General features: G+C 38.8%; 2 protein-coding genes across 3 annotated transcripts; one reads left to right on the top strand and one right to left on the bottom strand.

The window, feature by feature from the left end:
- Positions 1-4,285: 4,285 nt before the first annotated feature.
- On the bottom strand, positions 4,286-13,996 carry zc2hc1c (zinc finger, C2HC-type containing 1C). 2 transcript variants are annotated; one of them, XM_079853747.1, is made up of 5 exons: positions 13,901-13,966; positions 12,995-13,045; positions 12,504-12,600; positions 6,952-8,257; positions 4,286-4,598 (listed from the first exon to the last, which is right to left on the bottom strand). In XM_079853747.1, exons 4-5 carry the CDS (start codon positions 8,185-8,187, stop codon positions 4,356-4,358), a joined length of 1,479 nt encoding a protein of 492 aa, XP_079709873.1. In that variant the 5' UTR covers positions 8,188-8,257; positions 12,504-12,600; positions 12,995-13,045; positions 13,901-13,966; the 3' UTR covers positions 4,286-4,355. The 2 variants fall into 2 exon arrangements, with proteins under 2 accessions (XP_079709873.1, XP_079709872.1); XM_079853746.1 differs by lacking the exons at positions 12,504-12,600; positions 12,995-13,045 and having other exon boundaries at positions 13,901-13,996.
- A 41-nt stretch (positions 13,997-14,037) lies between these two features.
- Positions 14,038-21,608, top strand: acyp1 (acylphosphatase 1, erythrocyte (common) type). Its single transcript, XM_079852393.1, has 3 exons — positions 14,038-14,204; positions 14,301-14,399; positions 20,221-21,608. Exons 2-3 carry the CDS (start codon positions 14,316-14,318, stop codon positions 20,434-20,436), a joined length of 300 nt encoding a protein of 99 aa, XP_079708519.1. The 5' UTR covers positions 14,038-14,204; positions 14,301-14,315; the 3' UTR covers positions 20,437-21,608.
- The last annotated feature ends 446 nt before the right edge of the window (positions 21,609-22,054 follow it).

Raw genomic sequence — 22,054 nt, 5'->3', positions numbered from 1 at the left:
AATATATAATATATACACTTTAGAATAGATTTGTTTTGTTAATACATCTTAATACATCTACACAAAACATCTAAAAGAGCATTTGTTTAATTTTTACAACGTGTTTATTTTTTTAATTAACGAAAGGTCCATCTTCATCTTTATAACAGAAGATGCAATTCAACAATCTTCAAGATACAGTAAATCTTCTAACATGTAACAGATTGTCACCTTAAAACAGTAATTTAAATTACGTGGTGGAACAATGCTAAATAGAAATATATAGTTAACATCTTAATTTAATCTTATTTATTTTTTTAGTTAATAATTAAATTGTTTTTTAAAGCTATTAGTATTTTTTTCTACTAATACTAATAGCACGTTTATATTAATTTCTGCTAAATACTGGGTGAATGGAGGAATACATGCTGCGCCCAAGCGCATGCATAAATCTCGCCGCAAAAGCAGGCTAAATATGTCTTACATGACGAGGCATTTTAATTTATTCTAAATTAGTGATTTCGACCTCCTCGAGCTTTTATTTTGGCACCGGCATTTTAAATTTGCATATTAGTTAAATATTTAGTTTCACTCGTAACATTTAGATTCAACATTTAGATTTAGATTCAGATTTAACATTTAGATTTAACATTTAGATTTAGATTCAGCATTTAAATTTAACATTTAGGTGTAACATTTAATATTTAGATTTAACTATTTAAAATATCTCTAAGTTGACAAATATTGTTGTAAATGTGCTAAAAAGTGACATACCAAAAATTCATACCAGTTTTTTAAACATTGTTTGAAGCTAAATGTGACAAAATGTTGCTGTTATTTTCAGCGTGCTGCAAACATATCTTCATTCATTTCTGCTGTAAAGTGCATGTGCCTTTAGAAAGAAATTTATCTTTCATACCATACGGATTACATAATCAGATGATAATTGCTTTCCATTCAAATTTTTTCGTTTAAAAGTGGACATATCAAGCATAGGCTATATCATGTATGTGAGGCTAGTATACCCTACGCCGTGTTTCTGTTTATTTTTGAGACACGCTCCAGTTCACGGAGACCACGAAAGCGCGCCCTGATTGTTTATTTTATTTTACGAAAGCACAACGTTTACTTGTTATTGTGAGTTTACACAAGTAAAAGTAGTTGCGACTGATGCATCATTCTTTTCTGTATGGACAAAAATATAGTATTTTTTTAGTCATTTCCACTGTTTATAGCAAAATGCAAGTAATCGCGTTGCCGCCTCATGCAGTGCCCTGCCAGACGGATGCCCCTGCCAAGTCCTCTTCGTTTTTAACAAATCGAATCATGGATTTTCTACATACCCGCGAATCGCTGCTCCGGTTTGAAAAAGGCGGCTGAGGCGAGACGGTAAAAGCATAACCAGCGTAACGAGAAAGGGGCCCCATTAAGGGGGATGCAGAGCTGTCGCTGCGGCTTTATATTAACATTCCTGTTTATTTGAATGATCAGCCCTCGGGGGGCCCCCTTAAAATGTGGGGCCCCAGGCAATTGCCTGGCTTGCCTGCCCTATTGCGGCGCCTCTGCACACTCTAACCCGGCCCCTAAACCTACCCATCACACACACACACCACACACACACACTCTAACCCGGCCCCTAAACCTACCCACCACACACACACACACACACACTCTAACCCGGCCCCTAAACCTACCCATCACACACACACACACACACACACACTCTAACCCGACCCCTAAACCTACCCATCACACACACACACACACACACACACACACACACACACACACACACTCTAACCCGACCCCTAAACCCACCCATCACACACACACACACACACACACACACACACACACACACACACACACACACACACACTCTAACCCGGCCCCTAAACCTACCCATCACACACACACACCACACACACACACTCTAACCCGACCCCTAAACCCACCCATCACACACACACACACACACACACACACACACACACACACACACGCACACACACACACTCTAACCCGGCCCCTAAACCTACCCATCACACACACACACCACACACACACACTCTAACCCGGCCCCTAAACCTACCCATCACACACACACACACACACACTCTAACCCGACCCCTAAACCCACCCATCACACACACACACACACACACACTCTCTAACCCGACCCCTAAACCTACCCATCACACAAAACTTTCTGCATTTTTACATTTTTAAAAAAACATCACTTAGTGTGATTTAAAGGTGTGGTTGATTATGATTTCACTTTCTAGTTAGTGTGTAATGTTGCTGTTTGAGCATAATCAACATCTGCAAAGTTACGACGCTCAAAGTTCAAAGCAAAGGGAGATATTTGCTTTTGAAGAAATCGTTTTTTAAGGACTACAACAAACGGCTGGTAGAGACTACACGAGCTTCCTCCCGGGTTAGTGACATCACAGACCCTAACATTTACATAAACCCCGCCCCCGGAACACGATTTATTTATTACCATGACAGAATATGCTAATCAATGACTAGAAGATAACTACACATAAGCTACATAAACTCCTCAACTAACGATTCAGAAATGTCCTGTTGCTTCTACATGTTGTCTCTTCTTCTTGAGTCTCTCCATCATTGTCTGACTCCGGTTTGAACATAAAAGGCTAAAAGTTTTTGAAATGTTCAGTGCATGTGTGTGAGGTAATCGGAGCTGCATACACACACACACACACACACACAAGCTCTTGAAGCTCCGCCCTCTGTGCCGGGAGCAGCAGCTCATTTGCATTTATAGGGACACACACAAAACGCTGTGTTTTTGCTCACCCTCAAAAAGTGACAATTTTAACATACAATATAAAATGATCTGTGGGGTATTTTGAGCTAAAACTTCACACACACTCTGGAGACATCAGAGACTTATTTTACATCTTTTGAAAAGGGCATTATACCACACCTATAAACAGTTTTCCTCACACGGACCAAAAAATGGTTCTAGAAGGAAAAGGATTTAATCTTTGTAGGGACATTTTGTTGAAACTAAATATAAAAAAGTGTATAAAATATAAAAGTGAAACCCCTCCTATGCCAATCTGTGGGCACAATTAGCCTGGTGAGTAACTTGTATTTTATTACTATAATTCTTATTTTTGCGGTACCATGACTTGAATAACTGCACTAATGACTTTTAATTATAATAGTTAATTATGTAATTTAGTAGTGTTGTCCAGTTATGACCTCTTCAGTGTCTGTTTACCAAAAACACTCATATTTCAGAGTCCTTTCCTGATTTCTTCTCCTCTCTGTTCCATCATTACACCAGTAGATGGCGATGAGTGAGTGAGTCAATATATCACTGACAACCAAGGATGGACAAATAAATCATCATAAATAGTGTTTAACAAATGTCACAATGTATCGTGAACAAACATGAGTTAACAATAATCAATGGTTAATTCATAAAATAACATAGATTAACAAACGCTGTAAAATGTTGATTGTTTGTTCATGATATCGCATCAAATAATCTGAACAAATGTAAAGTGTTACCAATCTTTTATTCCTTCTGTATATTTAAAAACAGGTGTCACAAAAAACAAATGATCTCTACAAAGGACAAAACTTCAGATATTCAAAAATAAAATAAAAACAAACTAATAAAAATCAATGATATGACCAAACAATGATATGTTGGTAACCAAACAATTGCATAATTAGCCTCATAGCATAATTGCCTAAGTCATATTTCAATGTCTTTGGAAAACAAGAAGAAACAAAAAATGACTTAGGCAATTATGCTATGAGGCTAACGATATTATAAAATAATAATAATAAAAAAAAATACTATGGAAGTCAATGGGGTCCAAAAACTGTTACCAACATTCTTTAAAATATCTTCTTTTGTGTCTCTAGTAGAGAACTACTGGTTTAAAAGCCAAATATTATTTAAAATTGTAAATAAAAATGTAAACATTAGATATTTGAATGTGAGATTGATGTTTTATTTATGAACATAAATCAGTTTACCTTCAATGACATACTGTAACTTTCAGTATAATGACTGAATCTACATACATTAATATAGTGCCTGGCTACATCAGAGGCTTCTGACTGAATTTCTTTGTTGCTTTGCGTTTGAAGTTTTGTTACATTAGTATAAAACACTATCTAGCATATAAAATGCATATTTTATTTATATGTACAGCTGATATGGTTTCAATGGCATGAATCATGTTCACGTGTTTTTTATTACGTTTTTTTTTTTATTATTATTATTATTATTATTGAATAATTATTCTATGAGGTTTTCCAGAACAACAGCACTATATCTCCCCCTATAGACGTCATGCGAGTGTAAATGTGATCTGCTGTTTGGTGTGTCACCGTGCCGTGGTCCTCCTGGCGCTGCCCTGCGGGGCTTTAGGAGGCGCTGGTCTGCTCCTGATGTTCTGGCACAGGGGGACGTGTCTCTGGGCCGGGCCCGGGGCGAACCTCCGGCCACAGTGAGGACAGGACACGTACTCTGGGTTGAGATCGTACACCGGCTGTGGCTCAGGATCTCGACCCTGACGCATGGTTTGAATGAAGGCCTGGTGTTTCTGCCGCCACGTACTCTTCTTAGGCTGTGGGTGAAGACATCAGCGAAGAGTTAATATTATCAGAGAATGTCTAATAAGGCGAGAAGTTTCACTCTCAGTACACTTCTGGCTTCTGAACTGGTTGCAGTTCCACTCTGGCTCCACATGAGGGCGCTCACAGGACGAGTGCAGAATGAATGGAGGTCTATGGCGCTATACCCCTCAAAATCCACTTTTCTCAGGATATAATTTTCTGTCTAGTAATTTGAATGTTGTATTCGAAAGGAGATGCAAAGAAATTACACATTGCTGGGTGTTTTTTTAGAGTCACTTATTTGCTTTAAAAAGTCTTTTAAAATGTCAATGACGTCCTACACATCGTACGACCAGAGATACTGCTTTACGGCAATCCTTCAGTCGCTTTGGTGCTTTCAGCTCTGCACTTTCTTTTCTCTCGAGGCATCGACAACACAGCTGACACAGGTAAACACACAACACAGCTGACACAGGCAAACACACAACACAGCTGACACAGGCAAACACACAACACAGCTGACACAGGCAAACACACAACACAGCTGACACAGGCAAACACACAACACAGCTGACACAGGCAAACACACAACACAGCTGACACAGGCAAACACACAACACAGCTGACACAGGTAAACACACAACACAGCTGACACAGGTAAACACACAACACAGCTGACACAGGTAAACACACAACACAGCTGACACAGGCAAACACACAACACAGCTGACACAGGTAAACACACAACACAGCTGACACAGGTAAACACACAACACAGCTGACACAGGCAAACACACAACACAGCTGACACAGGCAAACACACAACACAGCTGACACAGGGAAACACACAACACAGCTGACACAGGTAAACACACAACACAGCTGACACAGGTAAAGACACGTGCTAGACGAGTTTTTGTTTTGTTTGTTTTCTGGTCCCGCTTCGGATGCCTCGATGCCATCAAGCGGTATCTCTGGTCGTAATCAGTCCTTCACTGACCAATCAGCGTTCATTAGCAGAATGCTAGCATGTTATGGGCAACAACAACTCAACCTGTAAGAAATCGAAAGGACATAAGTACTCGTTCATTCGACTTTCGACCTATAACCCATGTTGAACTTGCAAAACCTACAATCAAATCTGAGATTTCTCAACGGCAATCGGGTGAAAGAGACAAATTTAGCCGTCTAGCCCCATTGACTCCCATTCATTCTGCACTCATGGGCGATCGCCCCCAGTGGAGCTCTGGTGGAACTACAACCAAAATTCAGTACAATAGGACTCAATAGGGAGTGGCCAGGCTCTCCGTAGACGGGCTCTGGTATTATCATTCATCTCAAACAGACTGAAGATAATGAGTAACATTGTCGTGAACGTTTTTTCCACAGTCAAGGTTAAATGTGCATGAATGAACAGAATAAGGCACAGGAATATTTTTTACAATAGATTGGTCATCATTTCGTTTTATTTAAAAGTTTGTGAGGAACATCTGATGCAATGTGAATCAGTGAGATATTTATAACAGTTTAGCAGATCCTTACATAAACTGTAAATAAATATTAATATCTGCCATTAATAATGTCTTAGTAAGATGATATTTAAATGCTTAGTTTATGATCAAATCTCTGAAGTTTTAAATCATATAATGCAATGCAATATAATGATGATTGAGAGATGAACAAATAAACCTTCCTCAAAAGCCTGATGATCATATTTGATACTCATGTTTTTTCAATAAAATTATGTATGATAATCAAGTAAAGCGAAGCTGCTTCAGTCCAGCTGAAATATTATTAACAATATCAAAGTTATTCTTGCGTTTCCTTGATAAATCAGGTCAGATTTGACACAGAAAGACATAGACGGTGGGCCGAGTCCGTCGATCTCGTAGTTGATAGTTACCCAGCAGCTGTCTGGCTCATTTTTTCTAAATTTGGCTGTATGAATAATTCACAAAAGGTTACCGATTGTTTCCAACGGCAATTGTTGCACATTAAAGTATAAAAATAGATTTAATTTCGCTAGCTGATCACAAACGTTGGCCAGAGCGAGATCCAATCAAAGCTTGTGTTGTTACCTTGTTGAATTGATTTGGCCAATCACGTTATTCGTGATTTGTACTATTGGTTTATGGTATGTTAATTTGCTTTGGGTTTATTATTGTGCATTTCACTATTGTTGTTTTTTCCCCATATTATATCTCTGCTAAGAAAATCAGTTTTCTGTTCTATTGTTTTCTTGACCTCAAACAGTTTAATGATTGTGATAAGTTGGTATGTAGATCCCTCCCCAAAAGACTTTCAGATTTACAGTAAACTTTTAATCATAGAAGTTTGTTATAATGTAATGATGGTTCTCCTTACTTCCGGCGTTTTGGTCCTGCCGTTGGTTATCATGAACTTCTCGAGCTCGGTTCCTTTGGCTCTGTGCCGGGACATGTCGAAGATCTTGCGCTCAGGCCTCTTTTTCTCACACACTCTCATGTGTGTCTCCAGCCGGTCTGGGGCGAAGCATCGACCGCACACGTTACAGGGAATCAGCCGGTGAGGAGCGTCGGGATTATCCTCCGGAGTGAGTTCAACACGCTGGAGGCGCTTTTCCTTCAGTTGACCAAACCCCTCTTTATTTTCCCTCCTCTCATGTTTGAGGTGAGATCTGTCCCTTCTCGTAGAGTCACATGTGTTTGGCTTTCTCACATCTTCATCTTCTCTGTCCAAATAGAGGTCATGCATTTCAGTTCTTCCTCTGACATGATCATCCCATCCCGTTCCTCTCTCTCGTCGCCCGTTCCCTTTTCCGGTGTGTTCGTAGTCATCCCACTCTCTCTTTTCCTCAGGCTTGTGACCCTTTGCCATGTCTAAAGCCAAAGGTCGTCTCCGTCCCTCACGTTTCACTCTTTCTCTTCTCCTCTCCGCCATCTCTCGCTCCCATTCCTCCCATCTTTCCATATCATCTCTTCCATTCCCATATCTGTCCCTTTCCTCATCCCATTCGCCGTATCCGTTACCATAGAACCGGTTGTCCTCGAAATAACATTGATTTCTTTCTCTATTCTTCTCTTTTTGGACTCTTCGCACAGTCTCTTCTGCTTTGAAAATCTTCTGCTGGAGAATCTGGATTTCTTTCGGCAAGCGTGTTTGCTTCTCTTCCTGATCCTGGTTTTTTCTCCCTGTTAGATGGGATGAACTGATAGGATCTAGTTTCCTCACAGTCCTCTGTTGCTGTCTGACCGCAGCTTGATCAGTCAGTGTAGGCAGACGCGAGTAAAGAGGATCTTGATGATGTGGTTTGGTGACATTACTCAAGCTGAATGCTCTCTTGTGCAGGACTGGTTTTAGGGGGAATATTTTGCCTAATTCTATCCGTGAAGGAACGTATTCGTTCTGCTCCGTGTTTTTCGTCCTGTGGATGTTGTCTGGATGTTGCCAGGGAAGTTCTCTCTCTTGGTTATCTAAAACGTCCAGTCTGGAGCTGTGATGAGTTCCCGAGGGTCGGCGCTGTCTGCTCATGCTCTCTCTGTGTAATATCGGTAGTTTGGATGATACGGTCTCTGTTTCCCAAAAGTGTTCTGTGAGGTGATGTTGTGGCAGCGTTTGCATGTTTGAGAAACTCACACATGCAGCTCCAGCAGAGGTGGATCGTATAATAACAGCGTTGTCAATCTGTGGACTGATAGAAAACACATATGAAAACACATACATTTCGGTAACACTTACAATAAGGTTCATTAGTTAACATTAGTAAACTACCTTATTTAACATTAACTAAGAATGAACAATACTTCTACAGCATTTATTAATCTTGGTTAATATTAGTTTCAACATTTACTAATGCATTATTAAAATCAAAGGTTGTATTTGTTAACATTAGTTAATGCACTGTGAACTAACATGAACAAACAATGAACAGCTGGATTTTTATTAACTAACATTAACAAAGATTAATAAATACTGTAACAAATGGGTCATTGTCGAATAAGGTTTTTAAAAGTGTAAAAAAAAAAAAAAAGGAGATATAATTCATTTTGACACCATTTTTTTGTTTTACTAAGTGTTAACAATGAGATTATGTGTTTTTTTGTCACCAAAAATTTGTCACCAAAAAAGTCATTCGGTTAAACCATGAATATATCTAAAATGATTAATTTGCAGATAATTATTCATGATAAAACCTGATTTGACATGTTGAGATAGTATATAGTGTGTACCACGGAAGAAATATAAAATAACATTATCTCTGATCTCATAAATGTATTAATTTTATTGGACTACTCTAAACCCTCCTACATATTCAAGTACAACATTGCACAGGGAAATGAGAAAAGGGTAGCCTAAATGTAGAAAAAAGACTAATCTGCTTTATATATTGTAGTTCCTTTAGTTATTAAAAACAATATTATTCTATTTAAATATTTACTATATATCGGTTTTACCGAATGACCAAGGATGGTCATACCGAATGACTATGTTTGCTGCCCTTGACATTATGAATATTTAAGACAATACACAGACAAAAATAGTTACAAAAGCACATTTTATTTTTAATATAATATTAATGTAAAAAAGTACATCAAACATGAAAACATTTCTGTCAGGACCGCTATCATCAAAAATACGATTGACAATTAGCCTACAGTTAGGATTGGCGGTATGGTTCTGTTCTGGGCAAGAACTCCCTGTGCATCCATGAGGCCTAGCATGAATAAGAGCAGCGATAACCCCCCTCAGGGTAAACAGAACAGAACCAACATGGATGTATGCAGATATCATTAATTCAAGATTTTAATGTACAACATAATTCGAGAATTTTGTCTGATTCAAAGGGGAATCAAAATGCCAAATCCTGACTGACGAGAGGTGGAGATGGTGTAGCATCTGGACCAATCAGACACACACAAATTATTCATTATATTTAATGAATAATCCAGCAAACTCACTCTCCCAACAAAGGTCAATGAAACTTCCCCCAAAACTAACATCACAGATGAATCTAACACACTGGCAAAACTCTGTGCCCTGTTACAGGACACATTAAGACTGATAAGAAGTTTTACGACCCCAAAAGGAATTTCCAGAGAGTTGTGACTCTCACTTAATTCTTGCTGAGAAGGAGAAATAAACCCTGTTAATCCTATATATTCTATATATAACCACTTTAGAAATGTATAAACATGTATCTAATTTTCCCATCTCATGATTTTCCTTTTATGTGGTTTGGCCTATGTATTCTTGTAAACTCTATTGGGGTTAATGTTTCAGACGATGCATATGGTTTACCAGAATCATATGTGTGGCATGTTTGGTCTCTATAAACTCCAATCTTCGTCCCCCATTTGTTAATTTACATTACATTTTGCTAACTTTGTGACGCATTAGTATTATAAGAATCTTGAAGATTATTTTCTTAAACACCCAATAATATTACATAGAACACAAGAGAACAACGCTAGAACACAATGGGTCGTATTGTTCGCGTTGTGCACACACTAAATTATGGCCAAGCATGCGCCCTTAAATAGCATATGAATAACATGCGTCACTGACTTTAGACGAGGTTTTTCCGGGTTAGTGGAGGAATTGTTTTCTGAAACTGCAAAATAGCACCAGGGAACATTTGCACTGGAACACGCCTCCTCTTTTCGCTGAACCGCCCCCGGGAGCGCAAGTTCATTCCCTAATTTACCGACGTGCGTCTGTGGAGGGAAAAGTCCGCTGTGCGCGGGTGTAAAATAGGAATGATACATGCGTCGGTGTACAAAGTCAATTGCGCTGGGTGCAAGATAGGGCCCTGAGTGTTCACGGGACAAACAGGTTAATTGATTGTAATATTAATTTACAACATTAAGTTAATTATATTAACTGATCCAAATATTCATAATCAATTATAACCAGTTATTCATATTTCATAGAGCTAATTTGCTACACTGGGGAGGGAGGAGGGTAATTCGCTCCTGAGAAACGCGATAGCTGCTGATAATACTGAAGGAGCTTATATATGAATACAGTGATAGGCGTCGTTTTCCTACAGGTCGACGTGGATCAGCTGAGAGTCACTGATGAGAGCTTGACTAACGTGACCTGCCATATATTTACATACAACTCATATTATTCATGATATTAAAGTAATTAAAAAATTGAAACATTGAATTGTTCTTGGAACTAATGTTTAAATTGTTAAAAATTTAGATTAGATTAGATTGTTAGATGCTAGGCTATATATTCATGAAAGACATCCAGTCTTTGGAGCATAATCTTGAGGACCGTGAATTTAGAGGTTCTGGCTCACTAATGGTTGTATGCACGTCTTCTTTAAAGTGGAAGATTTTGTCTGGGTCTGATGCCAAAGGTGGTTCCTGTTGTACAGTACGTCATCCACTGGGATGTTAGGTCACATTTAAAGACTCTGGGTTCAGGTTCAGTATATTGTTTATGGTCCTCAACTTCTCTCTCTGCCTGTTTTGCCCTCATCCATATAAGACTCCTTTTTTCTTGATCCTTTTGACCAAGTTCATCAATTCACAGTGTTCTTTTTGCCACTAAGTTTTCTTCTTTGGCAACTAAAAACAAAAATAAAACTATACCACTACTACTAATCTCTCTATAAATTACAGAAACGTCTGTCTGTCTGTGTGTGTGTGTGTCTGTCTGTCTGTCTGTGTGTCTGTTAACCACATATCTCTCGAACCGTTAGTCCGATGGATTTCAAACTTGACAGGTGTCTCGCTACGGGCACGAGTAAGTGCAGTGCCAAGTTTGACGTTGTTTGGATGAGAAATGCTAAAGATATCGTTAAATATATCATTTTGAAAAGGTTGTGGTTTAAAAATAAACAATCTGACATTAGAGGGTTGTATCGGTCAAAGAAGCCCCAAGAAGGTTGTGGTTTAAAAATAAACACACAGTCAGCTACACTGTTTACTTCTGAATATTATAGTTTGGTTCCAGAACGTGATAAATCCATCTATCTATAAATTACAGAAACGTCTGTCTGTCTGTCCGTCTGTCTGTCTGTGTGTTATTCGCATATCTCTCGAATGTGAGATAACCACTAAATGTGTGAAAACCACTATTTTCTGTTTCAAACTTTCACATAGCATCTTTAGGTTATAATAACATAAAAAATTCAAATCCAGATTTTGATTTTCAAAGATTTATTATAAAAACGGATTATTTTTTCCCAAAAATGCAATAAATTCATGACTTTTTTTTTTTCAAAATGCAATTAATCCATTGAAACAATATAAAGTTATTTTTGATCATATTGCCATCGCAAGAAATATCTCCTGAACTTTTTTGACGGCGATCAGCTCACAAAAGCTGATTTTGCACGGGCACTTTGCACTGCTCCCTGAATCGAGGCACTTATTCATTTGTGGATGTAAACTGAATCTGTAAGTCAGCTATGCTGTTTACTTCTGAATATTATATTTCATTCTGGTGCGCTTAATGCTATCGCTACTGTGTAATAGTAGCCTATGCTATTCACCAACTAAACATCCTATTCAATGCGTTCACAGTCTCTTTCACGGGCATCATTTGTAGTTGCCTATTCACAAACTGTTTCCTCAAGCATAGCGTTTTCTCGGAGTTCACTGTGTGCTTTTTACCATGCACAAATAAAAATGTCACTGAACTTTTGCTGTGTAATTGTAACAATGAGCACTCAAACACACCAAACCAACAATTACTAAAAACACACACAAAAACTGATTTTGCACGGGCATTTTTTGCACTAGTAATAATAATATAATATTGGCAGGTGTTCCTGTTAATCACTCAAGTTTTCTTTAGGTACTAAATGCAAAATAGAGCCGCTTGTATGCATTGTAACAGTGTTATGATGCAATTACTACTATAGTATTATAATAATAGTAATAATAATAATTAAATAATATAAATAATAAAACAAATGATACTTTTCTCTTCTTTAGGTAGTATCTCTTCTCTTTTAACAGGATCAGCTTCGATCCTTTCCCAGTAGCGAGCTGCTTTTTCCTTATTTGATAAAGGAATCTGCAAAAGTAAAATTCAGTCAAAATGATGTAATAATATACTCTGCACATTTCCTATTAATAAAATGTTGTATTTATTTATTCCAGATATGGATAAATATGACCTACATACATTGCTGTCATTCGGTACAACCAGTAGGTCATTCGGTATAACCACATTTTCGGGATATTACCGAATTGGTAACCGAATGACAATATTTTTAAACAATGCTAACAGGCTGATATCTAGCTAGTTAGTTGGCTAGCTAGCAAAAAGACAATCAAACATTTTATATTAGGTACAAGTTTTTAAAATATTTCAACATTTTCAATGTTTTATGACCTGATATTTCGAGACATGCGTATAAGCAAGTGAAAACATGAATTTTTCGAATAGTTAAGAGTGAGTTACTTACTTTGCTTCATGACTGTGTGGTCCTTTGCAGGCGTCTGAATGATATCACATCCTGTCACATGATATTGACCGCATGACTTTTATCCAAAATGGTGCCTTTATATTGGTTACTCCGAATGACATCAATGAAATTCATTTTTAAGGACAATCTTTCTCTTAACAAAGAAATGACTTCTACACATAATTTTAATACCATTTTGCACTATGTTGATATATAATGTTATAAATCAAGCCAGAATAAAAAATATATAAATCTATTAAATGTTAAGATATTTTTATCACAAATGAAAAGGCTGTATTGGCCTTCGAACGGTTAAACCGAATGACCTTTTGACATTTCAAAATCTTTAAAATACCTTTATATGTAGTAAAATATAATTAAAACCTTTTGGATTCAATAAAATAGATCAAGTTGTACTACCTTACATACTTTGGATGTTATATCTTTGTTTTTTATTATTATTAAGGCCTTTGGACAAAAAACTGACCCGTCACGTCATTGACACAAATGTATAGCTCATTGTTAGTTAATGTTAGTTATACATTAACTAATGTTAACTAATGAACCTTATTGTAAAGTGTTACCGACATTTCTTTAAAAAATAGTCAGGTATCATTTGTTTCTGTTTGTTCTGTACATCTTTGGTTGCTGCTTATGTAAAGTCTGAAAACATCATTAAAGAAAAGTACATCTATATGTGTGCAATATAAGGCATATTAAACTTTAAAATCCACAGTGTTAATATCTAGCATTTCATTACATTACCCAGTCCTTGGGTCTGACAAGCTTGACTGTAAATATATATATATATATATATATTCACCAGTGAGTTAGTATATTGACATTTTTATTAGCATTTTCATTCACATAATAGAAGATTGAATGTATATTTAGCTTTAAACTCACCGACTCGTGTTGTCTGTGACTGTGAATGTAAACTGCTGGATCACCTCAGGTTTCCACTTGTGTTTACTCTAGTTGCTTAGGAACAAGACAACGCAAACTGCCTTCGCATTTGTTATTGGCCAGTTGCGTCAGACGTCATGCCGTGGTGACGTCACGCGCATGAAGGACGCGCTGTGATGATGATGATGGCGCGCATGCGCCACTTCATGAGCGAAACTTGTGTGTTGAGGTTGAAACGATAATAAAGTCGATTTCACTGCGGATTTCAGAAACTAGAAAGCCGTTTATTATCGCCCATCCACCGGTACGTCATACTGTGTGTTGAGAAAGTTGAGAAAGTTGTGAGTCGCATTGGTCAGATAATGTCGGAGCTGTTATAATGATGTTGTGAGTGTTTCAGGTGCTCATCATCATCATGTCCACTGAAGAAGAGCTGCTGTCTGTGGACTATGAGGTGTATGGGAGAGTGCAGGGCGTGTTCTTTAGGAAACACACACAGGTAATGGACATATGTCGTGTGTGCCGGGGCTAGTTGTCACATCAATATACAGTCAAACCAAAATTTATTCAGACACCTTTAACATTTCTCACATTATCACAGTTGATTCACTTTAGAAAATGGTAATAAAATATGACCACTACTCAGAGTTATCAAATCAGTTGATATTTGACTGGTTTTGTCCGTCCTTCTGTTAGACTGTCTCACACATGAATAATGTTGAATATCTGTCAGCTGTTAAATTTAACTACACAATTAGATAATACCAGTTTAGCTCAACCAATCACCAAGCAATGCTTCATTTTGTTCAGTCTGTGTGTAAAAAGAGCATTAGCAATTAAAGAAAAAACACTTCAGGAAAACATGATCAGGTCAAAGTGTCTGAATTATATTTGGTCCCAAATGTTTATAAACTATACTGGTAGTCACTTTATGATGAATTTTTGGGTATAATATGTCACAGTTTACTTTATTTTGCTATCCTCACTTACAGAAATGAACTATAGTGTCCTGCACACACTAGTTAAAAAATATAAAACATTATATCTGGTGTCTGAATAATTTTTGTTTTGACTGTATTAGAGGTGTTTCTGTGTATCAAACAGCATGCTTCTATCATCAGATTGCACAAACAGATACAAATGCATACTTGAAATGTGAAGTAAGTTGCTGTGGATGAAAGTGTCTGTCAAATGGATGAACGCAATTTAATATTTCTTAATTTTGGAACATTTCTGTATAGACAAGAACATTAAGGTCTTGACTATGAAAAGTTTTAAACATACAAGAGATACAGCTCATTGAACAGCTCATTTTTATGCTTTTTTAACAGTAAAATAATTATGAAACAACATTTTGGAAAACTGCAAAAAATATAAAAGGTTACAAAAACTGTGGTTTATGAATTGTGTAGAATTATTACAACACGAAACAACTCCTGAGATAAGGGAACGAGTATTGCGTCTGCCGGACGCAATGGGGAAAACACCTTTTTCTCTGAATACTGAAGCCTTTTTTTAAAGGTACAATATGCAAGATTTTTTTGCCGCTAGAGGGCGCAACATTCCAAACAACAACGGCGTAGCTTGATGACGATATGAAGGAGCGTGGAATGATGGGAACTGTCGTTTTAAATTTCACCGTGGATGTAAATCAGTCAGACGGGAATCGAAAAATCATGTTCATGGATGAGGTTAAGTTCTATTTTTATAAATGTTGCGTTTAATGACATGCTTTTTGTGGCGAGGGGGCGTGGTTCAGCGCGGTCTGTAACGGGAGAGAGAAGAGACGAGCGTCCTGCAAGTAGGTCAAGTGCAAATGACGAACACCTGTGTCTTATTGCAGTATTATTGGCGTGGAGAGACCGCTTATAAGCCGCGCGCTGGAACGAGAGAGAGACTGGAGAGAAAATTCGACGCAGAGAATGAAAACCGGTGGATCCGAGCTCTCATTTTTGAACTGTTTTGTGCCGTCGCGGTTGCCACGGTGAACGCGCGTTGTGCACGACTTTTGTTTTGTTTTATTTGAATAAAGTACGAGTCCCAGTCACGCCGACCCCTGTCTTCTTCCTTCCTGACTCTTGAACCTCATCACACTTTTATTTCATTAAAATGAATTAACCGCAAGAAAAGTTATGTCGAATTCATTGTTGTGATAACGCGGCGCAGTTTTACGTGTTCTAAACAACTGTTGTAAAAGTACATTCGAACATACCCACATCATTTGCCAAAATACTGATTAATCTTTATGTATAACATATGCTATATTTATTTACATGGCCATAAACACCCTATATACAATGTCAATAAACTAACGTTAAACACAAATCTAAAGCAATAAAACTTTCCTTACCTAAACATAACTATTACCGAATGCTACATGTGGAAAATATAAAATTAAACATTGCTTTGTCGACAGAACCAGCTGCAATCGGTAAAGAATAATTGTGTTCCATAACGACAGCACGAAACAAGCTAACGTTTGTTGCTTGATAGACGCTACAACTACAACTTCCGCCTTTCTCCAGAACTCCACGCAGTACGAGCGGACGCAATTGACTGGCGACTCCCAGCTCCCCCCTGCTCTGTTTCCTTGGTTAAAATCGCAATTTTCTCACAATTTAAAAATAGTTGGAAACATTTGGGATATTGTAAGTAATCAACTTAACAAAATATATAACACTGGCCTTGAGATTATGGGATATTTTAATGCAAAATTCTTACATATTGTACCTTTAAATAACGCAGCCATAACAGTGCAGAGACTAATCGCACGCTATTGGCTAGTCAGTGGGAACTGCACAAACCAATCGGTGCACCTCCCGCTGATCTGAGCACAGAGCCCGCCAGAAGGGGCAGGCCATCTGCCTATAAAAGACGCTCATTTCGCCATATGATTCAGGTTAATCAACTGAAGCGATGAACGCAGAGTCGTGTGTGCCATAGCACGGCCGTCTACGCAATAGTCGTTCCCATATCTCAGGGAACCGAGGTTACGTTAGTAACAGTCGTTCCCTTTCGAACGGTCAGTCGTATTGCGTCTGTCACGAAAAGCATCTGGGTCTGGTCCAGACTCATCCATAGATCAGAGGAGCTTTGCCTGGAATGCTTGGACCGCCATGAAGTGGAAAGCAGAGTCTGCCTAGCCAGAGGATGTGTAGGCCCCGTCATTCTGCAGGGTTTGGATGGGTGAGCCACCATGGATTTCCCTCCAATAGCAGTGGGTGGGCAAAGGTGCGCAGCCACGGCTTCCTCTAGGGGGAGCAGCTTCTCATAACCCTTTTCCTCAGCACCGGCAACGTTTAAGAGCGTGGCAGAAGTGGATACTGAGTAGGGGGCGCACCATGACTTCATCAGTTCTTCGTGAACCTCTGGGAAGAATGGTGCAGATCTATGGCTAGGGGCCTGTTGGCGCCCCGGCAGGAACCATTCGTCCAGGTGGCTGCACGTTGTGGCCAGCCAAGTGGAGACCGAGCTCCTCCACAGCTCTTGACAGGACGTGGATAAGGTCGTCTTCCAGTACAGCTCAGGGGTCGCTGTGTTCTTTAGACGGCAACGGGGCGGGTCATCCACAGAGCCCGTCCAGTCCTCCGCGTCCGAAGCCACTAATGACAGTGAGTCATCGTGAGGATCGTCCTCGGATCCCCCTGAACGAGACGAGGCCGCTCGCGTCACAGGAGGCATGCTGGTCTGAACGGCTGAACAGCACAGGCGACATCTCTCTCTGTGGAGAAAGTGTGGCACGCGGGGTCTGGGCTGGCGTGACCTCACTAACCTCCAAATGCTCAGCCCTCTGACTCCAGCATTTCTTCCTCCGAGGCTCGAGAGGAAAGGGAAACGGGAGAGCGCAAGGGGCGGAGTCGCGCTCTGAGAAGAACACGATCCGAGTGTGGAGAGATGGGAGCACTTCGTCTCTGTAAGAGCGGCGTCCGCGTGGGCTTTGCCGCTGTGTCTGTCCTCAGCATGCAGAGGGGCTGCATGTGCCACATCCATTGCGTGACATTTGAAGCAACGTCGCTGCTCTTTTAGGGAAAGCTCGGCAGAGAGTGTAGGGAAACGATGCGACAGCTCGCCGTGCGATTATCAGCTGAAGAGCGCGCTGGATCTGCTGCAGTCCGCTCAGGCTTGCAAGCTGTTCCGCTGCCGGCTCTGATTCCTTGGCGAAGAAGGCGAATACTTCTGAGAAGTATTGCTTGAAGTTTCTGCGAGCTCCGAAGATTGTCGCAGAAGTAGATTAACCTGAATTATATGGCCAAATGAGCGTCTTTTATAGGCAGATGGCCTGCCCCTTCTGGCGGGCTCTGGGCTCAGATCGGCGGGAGGTGCACCGATTGGTTCGCTCAGTTACGCCGCTCTGCCATTGGTTCGTGCAGTTCCCACTGACTAGCCAATAGCGTGCGATTAGTCTCTGCACTGTTATGGCTGTGCAGTAGCACTGCGTTATTTTATTAAAGGCTTTAATATTCTGAGAAAAAGGAGTTTTCCCCATAGCGTCCAGCAGATGCAATAATATACCATAATTTACAATAAAAACCGTTCAAAAGGGAACCACAACCCATCCTGACCAGACACTTCTTTCACATAATATTGTCACGTGAACACAACTGAACATTTGGCTAAAATCTACTTTCATAATGTATAAGTCAACATGAAATCAAAAGACTTTATATACACTCTACATGTATTTTAAAAGAATAATCTTTTTCTTCATAATCTTCACAATGTACTTGCTCAGCCTCTAAAAACGATTCTAATTTAGCCACCAATAGCTGGTTTGTGTTTTTGTCATTTTAGTTGTTTTAACTAAAATTAAAACAATTCATTTTTAGGTTAAACCAAATTAAAATGAGACATGAATGCAACTGAAATCACTATATATATATATATTTTTTATCTCAATTAACATTTATTATATTACAAGTAATTATTTATTTATTTATGGTTTTAGTTTTGGTTTAGTTTTCACAATCCCAATCCCATTTCAGATGGGTATCCCATAGGGGTAAAATCAAATCCCGTTTCAGCAGTTTTTCTCATTGACTGCCCTTTACCTTACCTTAACCACCTTTTGTTACAAAAATATTGGAAATTTTGTTTTGAGGATTGAAACATTGTTATAATTTAATTTCTGTCCTTTTATTGTCATTTTTATTTGTTTCGATGTTTAAATTAAGACCTGCCTTTCTTCTTTAACTCCTTTTTGATGGTATTAAAGTCCCCCCTGTAGTCAATAATTGTACTCACTCACAGCAGCTCAGAGATCCCAACCCGATCTCACGGCAATTCATAAGAATTTTACGAGGTGGCTAATTCGAGGTGGATCTCACTCGTACGAATTCGTGCAATTTTTGCTAAATCGTACATAATTTACCAGTTGCCAAATTTGTACCCCTGACCCCGCCCCTAAGCCTACCCATCACGTGAGTTTAGACAAATGGTACGATTTGGTAGGAATTAGCCGCCTTTTAATCACTCGTACAAATTGGTCGTGAGATAGCGCTGGAGATCCACTCGTTGACGATCACACTTCCGCTCAATTGTAATTTTCCTTCAGTACTCTGTCTGGGTTTGTGGTATATTCGTGGGTTTTCTCCGGCCAAATTTTTACCGGCCCAATCAGCGAACAGAGGGAGTGGCTGAGATCGATGACGATGATGTTGTGCGTTAGTTTGAGTTGGGTTATGTCACGACCAAAGGTTAGCGATTGGTTATGGCAGATCCAGAGTGGCTCTGGGCAGATCCAATAGTTTTAAACTTCAACAGAGTACCCGCCTAAAAGGAAGTTAACGCTTGTCAATGGAGAGTGGCCAGACTCTCTGTACAAATGAAATGTACGAGAGTCTGGTAGGACCAGGTTAATTAAAACCACCACATAGACACATAAACAACATTTAAAAGCTTGATTTTCACCACAGGGGGGCTTTAAATTAGCCTGGGAAAACCCAGACAACTTCCGGCAAATTTAGATTTGCTCTGCAAGTAGTCTGGCAAAAAGCTCATTCAAGCCCATTTCTAATCCGTTGAAATCGCGGCACCAATCAGAAACGTTGAGGCGGGCTTTACACAATGACGATCATTCTGATTGGTTTTAGGTCTATCCAATTGCGCCCAGAGGCATTTGGGCGACGTCCGTTGGTGACGCCCCTTTGGAAATGAGTTATTAATGAAGCTTTGCCAGACCATAACTCAGTTACTACTGAGAATGGTCTGGTTTTAACTAGGCTAGCTTTAAATGATTATGTTCTTAAATGTGCATGAAGTGCGGTGCTCATGCGTCCTGTGTGTGTGTGTGTGTGTGTGTGTGTGTGTGTGTGTGTGTGCAGTCAGAAGGGAAGAAGCTGGGTCTGGTGGGCTGGGTGCAGAACACCGACGCCGGGACGGTCCAGGGGCAGATCCAGGGTCCGGCTGGTAAAGTCCAGCAGATGCAGCGCTGGCTCCGCACCACCGGCAGCCCGCAGTCACGCATCGCCAAAGCAGAGTTCACGAACGAGCGCGCCATTGATAAACTGGATTTTAAGGACTTCAAAGTTGTTCGTTAATGACAGAACAACTCAAGTAGTATTTATTTACATATACTATTTATTTTAGGGTTTTTTTGTTTTGTTTTTTGTGACCTGTTGCCTGTTACTGGTATAAATATGAGGGAAAACACCTTTATTGGCGTTATATACCAGCTTCTTCCAGATTTCTGTAATGCTTACAGCTAATATAATACACTCCACCCCTGTTCAGTGTGTGTGTGTGTGTGTGTTTTATAATGGCTTGGCTTGTATCATCCACACCTTTAATTTCACCTTGGTTTTTTACTAAGGTCTATACATCAGTGCTTGTGTTAACCCATATTCCTAGATCTTCCCAGCTGTGTAAACATGATGAGATTTATCCAAAGTTATGTGAAATCTGCAATTTAAATGTTTTAAAGTCCTGTAGTCAATAGTTTTATCCCTTAAAACTCATCTTTAATGACACATTTAAATGTTTTCCTTACATTTAAAATATCTTGAATGTAACTCGACACCCTTGCCTCATTTAGTATACGCGGTTCTATGAATATGCAAATGAGCCCCACCTCCACTCACTCACTCAGCTCAGAGATCCACTGGTTGACGATCACACGTTGATCTGATTGGTTGCAAGGTAGTTTGTGACGTCAGAAACACCAGCGATTTCAAAGCGTGTTTTTGAGACTGTCTTTGGTTCACTGCAGTTTTAAGGAGGAAATACTCAGCAATGGTGTCGACTTATGAATTTACACATGCTTTGTCTTAAAGCAGATTAAAAACACCACATAGACATATAAACTACATTAAAAGCTGGATTTTCACCACAGGGGGACTTTTTAAAATACATGTATTACAATAATATCAAGAAAAGATGAATACGTTTTTTTTAAAAAGTAGGAGGTTGTGTTTGTCCTTCAACAATCAAACAAAACTAACTTGTGCAAAACTAATGTGCTTTTTCTTCAAATATTTCAAAGCCAAGGCAAAGAAAACATGATATTAATGTCTATAATATTTTAGGTCTGTGGTCGGTAAAACTCATTCCGGTCTCAAAAAAAAAAATGTATGTGATTAGAGGAAAGTTTTGATATAGGATTGCAAAAAATCTCAATTATAAACAATGAGAAAAAAGAAGTACAATCAAATAATATTTTTTACTTGCCTTGCAATATTTTCACTGGACCACAAAAATAAATAATTTAATATTAAAAAAATAATAAAATTATCTGAGTCATTTTATATGTCAGGAAGTAATACGTTTTTATTAAACATTTTTCAAAGTAATAAAAGGCCTGCAATAATAGTCTCAAATTATAATGCTATAAATTATTGGTTTGGGATGTAGACTCTGGATGTTGGGGTCTTCAGAACAATAAAACATTCAGACAATATTGGAATATATGGAATTTTTTTAAACAAATGTAATATCAATCACTTTATTGATTTTTTCTCTACATTTGTGCCGTGTTGGGGGGATTTAAGATATTTTTTAAGTGTATATGAATATTTTTTTTTATTAAACAAAAGTAATTTATAAAAATAACTTTTTATGTAAAATTCACTTTAAAAAATATCCACATTTCTCATTTTCATTCATGGAGATCACATGGACAATGTGTCATGGTTTAATGGAAGATCTCTGTCAGCAACTGGA

Source organism: Squalius cephalus (genome assembly GCF_949319135.1).
Source record: "Squalius cephalus genome assembly, chromosome: 20".
NCBI lineage: Eukaryota > Metazoa > Chordata > Actinopteri > Cypriniformes > Leuciscidae > Squalius > Squalius cephalus.
The sequence above is the reverse complement of the archived record's forward strand: the minus strand, read 5'-3'. Positions and strand labels throughout refer to the sequence as shown.